General features: G+C 42.6%; 1 protein-coding gene across 2 annotated transcripts in view; it reads left to right on the top strand.

The window, feature by feature from the left end:
* The window catches only part of LOC117514524 (rap guanine nucleotide exchange factor 5-like), a 59,947-nt gene that overhangs the window by 19,263 nt on the left and 28,545 nt on the right, over positions 1 to 12,139 (top strand). For both annotated transcript variants that reach the window (XM_034175027.1, XM_034175028.1), the window contains exons 2-3: positions 1,414 to 1,553; positions 2,180 to 2,274. In XM_034175027.1, coding sequence (XP_034030918.1) covers positions 1,414 to 1,553; positions 2,180 to 2,274 — 235 coding nt within the window. The remainder of the gene's footprint in view (positions 1 to 1,413; positions 1,554 to 2,179; positions 2,275 to 12,139) is intronic.

The raw sequence follows: 12,139 nt of genomic DNA, 5'->3' as shown, positions 1-12,139 counted from the left end.
GGAATTCAGCCGAGAGGGCAGGACCACATCTCACTCAAGACCTGCCCACAGGGAAATGACGTCACCGACACGCGTGAAAAAACTCACACATGCGCACAAGGGTTCAAGCATGATTGGTGTAATCGCACGTCATTCAAATCCATATAGTTTTTAAAAAATAAAAAGGTAGGATAGTTTTCTAAAAGACCTCGTAAATACAGAATATAAATACCAGACATACTGATCAGCACTGGTTTACTGGTTACTACTATTCCTCTCCTTCCTGTCCCCTGTCTTCCTGTTACTCCTCCTCCCCCTGAGTGAGAAGTTGTACAGTCTGAAGGCCTGAGGGACAAAGGAGTTTTTCAGTCTGTTGGTCCTGCACTTGGGAAGGAGCAGTCTGTGACTGAAGAGGCTCCTCTGGTTGCTGATGACAGTGACTGGCATCCTCCATAATGTCCAGCAGTTTGTGCAATGTTCTCTTCTCTGCCACCGTCACCAGGTGGTGGTTCGGTCAGTGGTTAGCATCCAAGTCTCACAACCATCTTGTAAGACAGGAAGCGCCAGGACCCCAAAGACTTTGACCTTCATTCACCTGCAAAGGTATTGGCATCATCAAACACCTCTGTTTAGTGAGCTCTTCTCAGGCATCTCCTAAGCTCAGAGACTGTGGACACAGAGACATGAAAGTCACAGCCGAGATAAGTGAGCGTCTCCACAAGTTCAAGATACACCTCTGATGGCCGAGTCCACAAAGTCACTGAAACCTTGATGCTTAGTCTTGATCCAGCGAATCTCAAACCCAGGCTCTCCGTTTCCTCACTCAGCTTCTAAAGAGCTGCAATCAGGGCATCCATTGATTCCACGCTGATTGGTTCCACTCTGGATACTCTTGTTTCTACCTGTGTTTGTGTTTTAATTCTGCACATTGTCATGAATGTGCTATAGAGGAGGAGGGCGTGGGGTCATTCAATCAAAGAGAAACCAGACGTGTGCTCTGAGCACAGTAATGACAAACAGCTCATTTACTGTCTTTCACTGAAGTCATGACACACTGAAGACATGCTGACAAGGCGAAATGTCACATTTGGTGACATAAATTTAGCTTTTATGGTCTGTGATGTTGTACCTAAACCCACTGAAAGCCGTAACTGTGAGATAATAGATTCTCTGTGTGCACCACCCATGATTTAATATGCTTTAATTTAGGAATCAGTAATTAAAATATTTATGAGTATTTCATGTTAATCCCTGAATGGTGCCCACCGATAAGGCATGAATAATGATATATGGAAATTCTCCTTCATCTACAGTGCTGCTTTGACACAGTATTGTCATGGAAATTAGTGGTGATGTGCAAGAGGGAATCTCCTTGGTGATAACGTGCTCCCTCCCTCTCCCTCTCTCTCCCTCTCTCTTTTGCTCTCTTCCCAGCCCCAGAGTGACGAGGCAGTCCGAGTGTGTCTGCGGGAGAGGGGCCGCGATGTGCTCCTTCTCCGGAGTATGTCGTCAGATCAACCAGCCCTGTCTGCATCGACGAGGGGAGGAGGGAGAACGGAGGCGCGGAACAGGAGGTAACTCTCTCCACTCCCGCCCTCACTCACTCACTGTGTCTCTCAACACTCTCCCTCTCATCATTCACCTCCTCTGTCTCTCTGGATCACACATACTCACATCACAACCTCCTACACGTTAATGACTACCCTAAATAAGTGAGGAGCGTTGGATTGTGGGACCCGGCTCTGCCGAAGCACATTCCGGCTGCTCGTGTACAGCTTTCTCAGCGGTGACTGTACTCGGATACATCCAGTGACAGCAGTGAACAGCCGGGGCGGGTGCTTGGATGGATGGGTAAAGGGGGCATGCAGCAGTAACCACGGCAACGCTGCCGGCGTGAGGGCATGGGGGACTCTGCTAGGATGGGCTCTCGGCCACAGCCCTTGAACCTGCGACAAGAGGAGGGCAGCCTTCTGCACGCTGCCTTGGTGGAGCAGGAGGAGGATGAGGAGGATGAGGAGGGCTCCGAGGAGGGCAGCAGTGACAGCACCAGCCGGACAGAGGTGGTGACGATGCCCACCTTTGACGTCCCCTACTTTCGCTACATAGACGAGGAGGGCACTGAAGGAGAGGAGGAGTGGAGCAGCAGCCGATCTCTGTCCTCTATCGAAGAGGACTCCACTGACTCTGTTGTTTCTGACAGGTACGTGGTGGTGTCAGGAACCCCAGAGAAGATCCTGGAGCACCTCCTGACTGACCTGATGCTGGACGACGACCAGGGCACGACACAAGACACGGGTCAGCGTGCACTCTTTCATGCCTCCTTCTGTCCTTTTCTGGCATCTAGTTAGTCAGTGTATCTTACGAAGACAACTTCATGCCGATGTTTAAGGTGCACAGATCCTTTGATGTCTTTGTGTATTTAAGTTTCTTTCTTGTTATGTCTCCACCCACCTCACAGAGGAGCACAGACAGCGGCTCCCTCCGGGAACTATTACCCTGCTAATCATGGGCACTACGTTTGAGCTACAGTTCATTTAAAACCATTAACCAGAGGCAGAGCTCAGTCATAGTTTTTGAGCGAGAGTGTAACAGGATGTGTCACATGGAGTCCAGCCTCACAGCCACAACAAATCAGTTCGTTTAGTCTCATCGCAACAGGTACATTAACATGTCACACTGTTGCCAAGGGGGAAAAAGACTTTCTTTTCCTAAAGCTTGAAAGATGGCTGCATAACAAATAAATATTGAGAGCAGTGGTGAAGAAAAAGATGTAGATTTTAGAGGTGGACACAGAGCAGAATGATGCAGAATGACCATAAACCAGATATTATTGCTCATTCTGATGAGGAAGTAGATAGAATTGATCTAAAGGTCATCTCAGGAGACACTTTACTGCAAATAAGGGTCACCTGAAAAATTCATAGGCTAACCATGATACCATTGTGGGATTGAAGCATGTAGGTTTATACTAGGCTTTGAACAGGCCTAGGCATGTAGCCAGTAAAGTGCAGTAGGTAGGTAGATGAGCCTATAATGCAATAACTCAAAAACAATAAATGCTGTTATCTTGTATGTCTCCAAATTAAAAAGGCACTTAATAAGGATAAACTCATTAATACTGAAAATTGATAGACCTGCCTGCCACCTGCTGGAACATGTCTAGGATTGTTCCAGGGAATAATCACATATTTAAGCATGTGATTGCATATAGGGGAGGTGATGATCTAGTGGTTAAGCTGTTGGGCTTGAGACCAGAGGATCCTTAGTTCAAATCCCAGCCTTACCAGAAAATCACTAAGAGCCCTTGGGCAAGGTCCTTAATCCTCTTAGTTGCTCCTGGTGTGTAGTGAGCACCTTGTATGGCAGCATCCTGACATCGGGGTGAATGTGAGGCATTACTGTTAAGCGCTTTGAGCATCTGATGCAGATGGAAAAGCGCTTTATAAATGCAGTCCATTTACCATTTATACATGTGAAAGGAGCTTGTCTGTTTCTTTCATTACCAAAGCCTAGGTCAGGGGTCACCAAACCCGTTCCAGGCAATTAACACTATTAGGTGTGCTCAGCCAATCAGGAGCTTGAAAATACCACTTTTTGTAGGCTACTTCTTCCAGTGATGCTGCAGTGACACCATCATCACACCAATGTTTCTTCTTAACCAAATGTTAAAATGATAAGTCTGAAAATGTCAAATGACCAGACGTCATCATTTGGCATGATCATCATAGCATGGTGGTTGGCCAACAGGCTGGAAACTACAGTCATACACAGCAGCCATGGAAACCACACACTCATGAGTTGGGACATTGTCCTGATAAAACAAGACTGGGGGTTTGGTCTTGAAAGCCTGGTGAAGCTGATTCAGCATGACGCTCTGTGTTTACGGCATGGTTCTGTGGAAAACAGTCCACAAACACAAGCCCTTTAGCATTCCAGAAAACTGGAAACAAAATGCTCTTAATTATTTTGTTTTTACTGCTTCTTTGTCTCAGGGTTAAAGTGAACTACTCAGCACTCTACGGGGCAGCTGCAGAGTGTCCAGATCTTGGGTCATATTCAAATTCTATCCACCCTTCCTGCACTGCCTACTTTTGCACTACTGACAAAATTGGAGCATCATCCTCAGCCTCAAATGTAGAAAACACACTGATGTGATTTTTCTTGAAGGGGATCCATGATAGATTTCATCAATCTGTTGTTATTCCTTCATAATTAACCTTTACAGCTGCTCTTCATACAGTATGTGCGGGAAATTCAGGATTTCAGTCAAATAATGTTAAACACAAACATGTTAACCAATTAAAAACATCTTACTCATGCAGCTAATCTGTTTATAATAGACCCATGTGCACTTTTAACCAACGTCCTGTTGGATCAGTTGGCAATGAATCATGAATGTTATATCAACTTGCACTGAGTGTTTTGATGTTAAACCTCCACAGGAGGATGTCAACCAGAACACAACCAAGAGTGACGTCTCTGAAGTAGAGAACTGAGCACTGACCGCCACTCAAGTGGACTTTCAGATGTTTGATGGACTTGGTTCTGAAATATGGAAAACATGATATCTGAAAATCCTTTTTATCTCCCTCAAAAGATTAATTTACCCCTTTGGCGGCCTCCTGTGGCTCAGACAGATGTTATAACGTATGACTGCAGAAGATTTAAGAGGATGAGTTGATGATAAACACAAAGTAATTTTTCCTGATATTGCCCTCTTCTGTACACATCATTAAGAATTCAGTGAAGCTTTCTGTTTGTCTGCACTTTTCTAAAAGTGCCACAGGCATGTTTGAGGAAAGGAGGCTTTCAACTGTTACAATCGTGTAGATTTCTGACATACTTGGGTGTTCTGCTGGCTTGTATTCATGGGTGTACTGTGCAATCTTCTTTCTCGTGCACGCTCTGAGGAACGTTGGTGATTCGGGATTTGCACAGATACACAGTGCACGCTGCCAGTTCTGGAAAACACAAAGCATCGGTGTTGTAAATGAGGAGGATGTTCCAGCTCTTTCAGCACGACAGAACGTGAAAATTAAAATGGTTTCTGTTCATACGGACAGGATGACAGCTTACTGTTTTTAATCAAAACTGCTTTCTGTGAACGTGTGCACATTTTCATGCTTACCTCAGAAGACACAGTGATCAATTTTAAAAGAACCCACTGAAATGTGAAAAGGGTTGTCAGGCTGATTGGCAGGTTAATTGATTTCACAGCAGACTGGCAAGCTAGATCAGTTAATCAATTCAGTAATATCTCAAAACTGAAACTGAATGGAGTTTAATTTGCTGCTCCAACTCAACAGAAATTAATCAGCTACATCATGGGTTTTGGCATATATAATTACCTATACATGTTGTTATTTACATTAATTCTTAAGATCCTATTGTCTTACTTACAATTGTACATGTTCAATAAAGCCCCTGTATCAATCAATCAATCATAAACAATATTTACATTCATGAGCTTTTGACAAGAGCAGACATTAGCATGCACGCTGATGTCCCCTGAATGTCTTGTAAATCACTCCAGAGGTGTTATCAGGTTACAAAAATAGCATTTTCAACTTTAGAAGTCTTTATATTTTGCTAGCTTTTACATAACATATGACAAAGAGGTTATATTTACACACAAACAAAATGGTTTGCAGCTAGCCTGTGACGTCACCATGCTAATGTCCGTGAACTGTCTTGTAAATCACTCCAGAGGTGTTATCAGTTTACAAAACAGCATTTTCAATTTTAGAAGTGTTTATATCTTGCTAGCTTTTACATAACATATGACAAAGAGGTTATATTTACACACAAACAAAATGGTTTGCAGCTAGCCTGTGACGTCACCATGCTAACGTCCGCGAACTGTCTTGTAAATCACTTCAGAGGTGTTATCAGGTTACAAAAACAGAGTTTTCAATTTTAGAAGTGTTTATTTCTCGCTAGCTTTTACAGAATATATGAGAAACGTATATAAACACATAAATGAAGCGGTTTTACAGAGACCTGCCACTGATGTTGCAGTGTCGCTCTACTCTGATTGGCTGTCACCTCCACCATTCAAAAGAAAAATGCAACAGAATGAAACAGAATGTAATTTTTTTACTTCTTAAAATACCTCTTAAAATAGGACAAGGTTAGCCATCTTCAAAAGTGTACAAGGTCTGTGTCCCAAGAATGTTCCCTGTGAATTTGAAGACTCTGGCAGTAATACTGGACTTATGCTGAGCAGACAGACGGACACACGGATGGACGCAAAGTCTTTGAAATACCTGATGACCTTGGGTAAAGAATGGGGTGGTCAACATCACAAAATGGTTCATCCATCATCCATTCAACATCTTTCACCAATGATCTGTGCATTAGAGCCAGACTGATAAATGGGCAAGGCAATATAGTTGGCTGATATGAGCTATTTCCACATAAATTGGTTGTCACAGTTTATAACAGCTGATGCATGACAATTAAACGAAATGGAAGAAATGTAACAATATAAAAAAGGATGTGTATTTACATACATGTAGCATCCTGTGGACACAGAATCTCTCCTAATATATGTGTGAGTTATCAGCAAGTACTGCCTAAATAGAGGTGTTGGGATGAACAGCCTGTAAAGACCATGGGTCCTGTTTAGAGTAGACTTTGTCGTCACTGCAAGAACATTGCGCGGAGCTTTTACAATTAGCTCCATCACAGGAGTTTGGCTGCATTTTTCAGTGCATAGTTAACAATACTGATATATTTTCAAGTAATGCTCACATTATGTTCAATAAACTAAGTTTTATTTCAAACTGCATTGTGTCTGTTATCTTAGTGAGGACTACAAACTACACAAAAGCAAAATTTTAGGGGAAATCTTTGTTTATGCTATGTGTTTCTTGAAAAAAGAATACCCCTCGATATATCATCCTATCAGATTTTAGAACTATCAAATATCGAAATTGGTATTGGTCTTAAAAATCCTGTATACTGCCCGCGTTGCCATCCATCAATTAATCCACCAATCCTTCCATCCATCATCTTCCAGTTGTGATCATCCAGACATGCATTCATTCATTCACCCACCCACCTGACCGCCTTTCCATGCATCCATCCATTCTTATTATCACCCTAGCAGGAAATACAGAGCAGCTATAGTAATTCATCATATTCATCTGTCTATCCATTTTGCTTGTGAGCATGATATCTCAAAAACCAGTTGATTGCATTCATATTTAGCATAACGGTGTACCTGGATGATCCCTGACACCAGTCGATTACAATGACCTTGGGGTCATTTCAAGGTTACAGTGAGATATTCAAGATATTGTCTTTGCCATCCATGTTAGCGCAATATCTCAAGAACCAGTTGACAATGTCCAACATGTGGGGACCACAGAGATAGTTGTGTGTGAAAATCCCAGTAAGTCAGCAACAAGACTCAAACCAACCTTTTGGCACAAACAGTCGGGTCACATTCAAAGTTTCTTCCCGTCTTACTCCAATCAAGGATCATGAGGTGGGCTGGAGCCTATCCCATCCCAGCAGTCATAGGGCATGAGGCGGGGTCCACTCTGAACAGGATGCCAGTCTATCACAGGGCTACATATAGACAGACAAACACATTCATACTTGCTCGCACACTTACAGTCAATTTAGTTACTAGCTCACCTAACCTGCATGTCTTTGAAGTGGGAGGAAGCCGCAGCACTGGGAGGGAACCCATGAAAACATGGGGAGAACATGCAAATGTGACGGGCAACCTGGAGTGCTGTGCATATGTAGTCACAAAACCTCACTCCCCAACGCCAAAAAGCGTTTTATCAACAGTCGCTAGGGCCCATGGATTTTAGCCTCGTGGTTCAAGTACCTGCCTCCTATCTGGGAGCTCATGAGTTTGCACCCTGAGGGGGGAGAAACAGCACAGAGGTTAAACAAACTCCACACAGAAAGGACCAGGGAAGCGATCCCACAATGTTCTTGGTGGTAAGGCAACAGTGCTAACCACTAAGTCACCGTGCCACCTGTACAACACAACAGATCCACTAAATGCTTCTCATGAAGTGCTAATCTGACACCTTATCAACTATCATATTGTCATCATAACACTCCACTTTACAGCTTGGATTTAGTTTTGCTCTGCAGGATGTTCCATTTTTGCTGCACCAGCAGAAAAATCCCACATTAGTAAGACTTCAGGTCTTCCGCATAATCAAATATTATTTTATTTCTTGACTTCAGAAATACTTTCCAGGTGCACAGTCAGTGCATGTTTGTGAGTTTAGTTCACACCATTCACATAGAGCACAGTGTGAGTGAGTAGTGCATGCTCAAAGCTGACACGTGCACAGAACCTCTCGTATGTACCTTTCTTGCGTCGAGCTGCGATGATGTGTAGCCGATTATTTATGGGACGAGGACATGTGAGAGCAGTGAGCGATGCGTCCACAGATGCTTTGTATGGATTAACATAATGATGTGAGGGAGTTCTGTGGACCGACACAAAGGCAGGGTGAAGCTGGTGTGAAATTAAAGGCAGAGAATTTACAGTTCTGGGAGTGCAGCAGGTTTTCAGAAGGATGTCCACTCTAATAGGATTTAAAAAGGTTTTTCTTGAGGCCAAGCTTGATTCAAGGAGTTTCTGACCGTCCTTCCCTTTGTCTTTATGTGTTTGACATGGCACTGTCAAGTCACAATGCCATGATTTGGCACATTTGCTTTGAAGTCCTGAGAGCTGAGAGTAACTTGATGTTGACTTTGTCCAACCTCTGGTATTTACATCTCCTAAAATACAATGAATTATTGTTTTTATTGTAATAGTTTATTATCATCATCATCATTATCATTATGATTATCATTTGGTTGTATTACATTCAATTTCAATTTATTTCATTTATATTCTTGCTTGCCTCTACTGGTGGTTGGCTCTCACTGCGGTATTGTATCACTTCCTGTTCCGGAGCACAGCGGTGTTTTTCTGTATCTGTTAGCTGTTTAATCTGCGCAGTTAGATTGATCTAGTTATCTAGATTACGATTTGTTTCCCAGTGTAATCTTTACGTGCCTTAACTAAAGCACTCCTTCTGCTGAATCACCTCTAAATTATTTACACATTATTCACTTTGCGTGTTTTTAGGAATCCGCTAGCTTAGCGTAGCTACTAGCTCTTAGCCGATTTAGCATGGCGGCTTCTCCTGTCTCTCCCGCACTTTTCTGCTCTGGGTGTGAAATGTTTAGTTATTCCTCGGCCTCCTTTAGCAGTAACGGTACTTGTAATAAGTGTAGCTTATTCGTAGCTTTGGAGGCCAGGCTGGGCGAATTGGAGACTCGGCTCCACACCGTGGAAATTCTACAGTTAGCCAGGCCCCTGTAGTCGGTGCGGACCAAGGTAGCTTAGCCGCCGTTAGTTCCCCCCTGGCAGATCCCGAGCAGACGGGAAAGCAGGCTGACTGGGTGACTGTGAGGAGGAAGCGTAGCCCTAAACAGAAGCCCCGTGTACACCGCCAACCCGTTCACATCTCTAACCGTTTTTCCCCACTCGACGACACACCCGCCGAGGATCAAACTCTGGTTATTGGCGACTCTGTTTTGAGAAATGTGAAGTTAGCGACACCAGCAACCATAGTCAATTGTCTTCCGGGGGCCAGAGCAGGCGACATTGAAGGAAATTTGAAACTGCTGGCTAAGGCTAAGCGTAAATTTGGTAAGATTGTAATTCACGTCGGCAGTAATGACACCCGGTTACGCCAATCGGAGGTCACTAAAATTAACATTAAATCGGTGTGTAACTTTGCAAAAACAATGTCGGACTCTGTAGTTTTCTCTGGGCCCCTCCCCAATCGGACCGGGAGTGACATGTTTGTCATGCATGCATGTTCTCCTTGAATTGCTGGCTGTCTGAGTGGTGTCCAAAAAATGAGGTGGGCTTCATAGATAATTGGCAAAGCTTCTGGGGAAAACCTGGTCTTGTTAGGAGAGACGGCATCCATCCCACTTTGGATGGAGCAGCTCTCATTTCTACAAATCTGGCCAATTTTCTTAAATCCTCCAAACCGTGACTATCCAGGGTTGGGACCAGGAAGCAGAGTTGTAGTCTTACACACCTCTCTGCAGCTTCTCTCCCCCTGCCATCCCCTCATTACCCCATCCCCGTAGAGACGGTGCCTGCTCCCAGACTACCAATAACCAGCAAAAATCTATTTAAGCATAAAAATTCAAAAAGAAAAAATAATATAGCACCTTCAACTGCACCACAGACTAAAACAGTTAAATGTGGTCTATTAAACATTAGGTCTCTCTCTTCTAAGTCCCTGTTGGTAAATGATATAATAATTGATCAACATATTGATTTATTCTGCCTAACAGAAACCTGGTTACAGCAGGATGAATATGTTAGTTTAAATGAGTCAACACCCCCGAGTCACACTAACTGTCAGAATGCTCGTAGCACGGGCCGGGGCGGAGGATTAGCAGCAATCTTCCATTCCAGCTTATTAAATATTCAAAAACCCAGACAGAGCTTTAATTCATTTGAAAGCTTGTCTCTTAGTCTTGTCCATCCAAATTGGAAGTCCCAAAAACCAGTTTTATTTGTTATTATCTATCGTCCACCTGGTCGTTACTGTGAGTTTCTCTGTGAATTTTCAGACCTTTTGTCTGACTTAGTGCTTAGCTCAGATAAGATAATTATAGTGGGCGATTTTAACATCCACAACATCTTGTTCTGACTTATGGTATGGAAATAGAACACTTAACAGTATTCCCTGAAAACTCCCTTCTGTCTGATCATTTCTTAATAACATTTACATTTACTCTGATGGACTACCCAGCAGTAGGGAAAAAGTTTCATTACACTAGAAGTCTTTCAGAAAGCGCTGTAACTAGGTTTAAGGATATGATTCCTTCTTTATGTTCTCTAATGCCATATAACAACACAGTGCAGAGTAGCTACCTAAACTCTGTAAGGGAGATAGAGTATCTCGTCAATAGTTTTACATCCTCATTGAAGACAACTTTGGATGCTGTAGCTCCTCTGAAAAAGAGAGCTTTAAATCAGAAGTGTCTGACTCCGTGGTATAACTCACAAACTCGTAGCTTAAAGCAGATAACCCGTAAGTTGGAGAGGAAATGGCGTCTCACTAATTTAGAAGATCTTCACTTAGCCTGGAAAAAGAGTCTGTTGCTCTATAAAAAAGCCCTCCGTAAAGCTAGGACATCTTTCTACTCATCACTAATTGAAGAAAATAAGAACAACCCCAGGTTTCTTTTCAGCACTGTAGCCAGGCTGACAAAGAGTCAGAGCTCTATTGAGCTGAGTATTCCATTAACTTTAACTAGTAATGACTTCATGACTTTCTTTGCTAACAAAATTTAACTATTAGAGAAAAAATTACTCATAACCATCCCAAAGACGTATCGTTATCTTTGGCTGCTTTCAGTGATGCCGGTATTTGGTTAGACTCTTTCTCTCCGATTGTTCTGTCTGAGTTATTTTCATTAGTTACTTCATCCAAACCATCAACATGTTTATTAGACCCCATTCCTACCAGGCTGCTCAAGGAAGCCCTACCATTATTTAATGCTTCGATCTTAAATATGATCAATCTATCTTTGTTAGTTGGCTATGTACCACAGGCTTTTAAGGTGGCAGTAATTAAACCATTACTTAAAAAGCCATCACTTGACCCAGCTATTTTAGCTAATTATAGGCCAATCTCCAACCTTCCTTTTCTCTCAAAAATTCTTGAAAGGGTAGTTGTAAAACAGCTAACTGATCATCTGCAGAGGAATGGTCTATTTGAAGAGTTTCAGTCAGGTTTTAGAATTCATCATAGTACAGAAACAGCATTAGTGAAGGTTACAAATGATCTTCTTATGGCCTCGGACAGTGGACTCATCTCTGTGCTTGTTCTGTTAGACCTCAGTGCTGCTTTTGATACTGTTGACCATAAAATTTTATTACAGAGATTAGAGCATGCCATAGGTATTAAAGGCACTGCGCTGCGGTGGTTTGAATCATATTTGTCTAATAGATTACAATTTGTTCATGTAAATGGGGAATCTTCTTCACAGACTAAAGTTAATTATGGAGTTCCACAAGGTTCTGTGCTAGGACCAATTTTATTCACTTTATATATGCTTCCCTTAGGCAGTATTATTAGACAGTATTGCTTAAATTTTCATTGTT

This window comes from Thalassophryne amazonica, chromosome 7, assembly GCF_902500255.1.
Source record: "Thalassophryne amazonica chromosome 7, fThaAma1.1, whole genome shotgun sequence".
Classification (NCBI taxonomy): Eukaryota; Metazoa; Chordata; class Actinopteri; order Batrachoidiformes; family Batrachoididae; genus Thalassophryne; species Thalassophryne amazonica.
The sequence above is the reverse complement of the archived record's forward strand: the minus strand, read 5'-3'. Positions and strand labels throughout refer to the sequence as shown.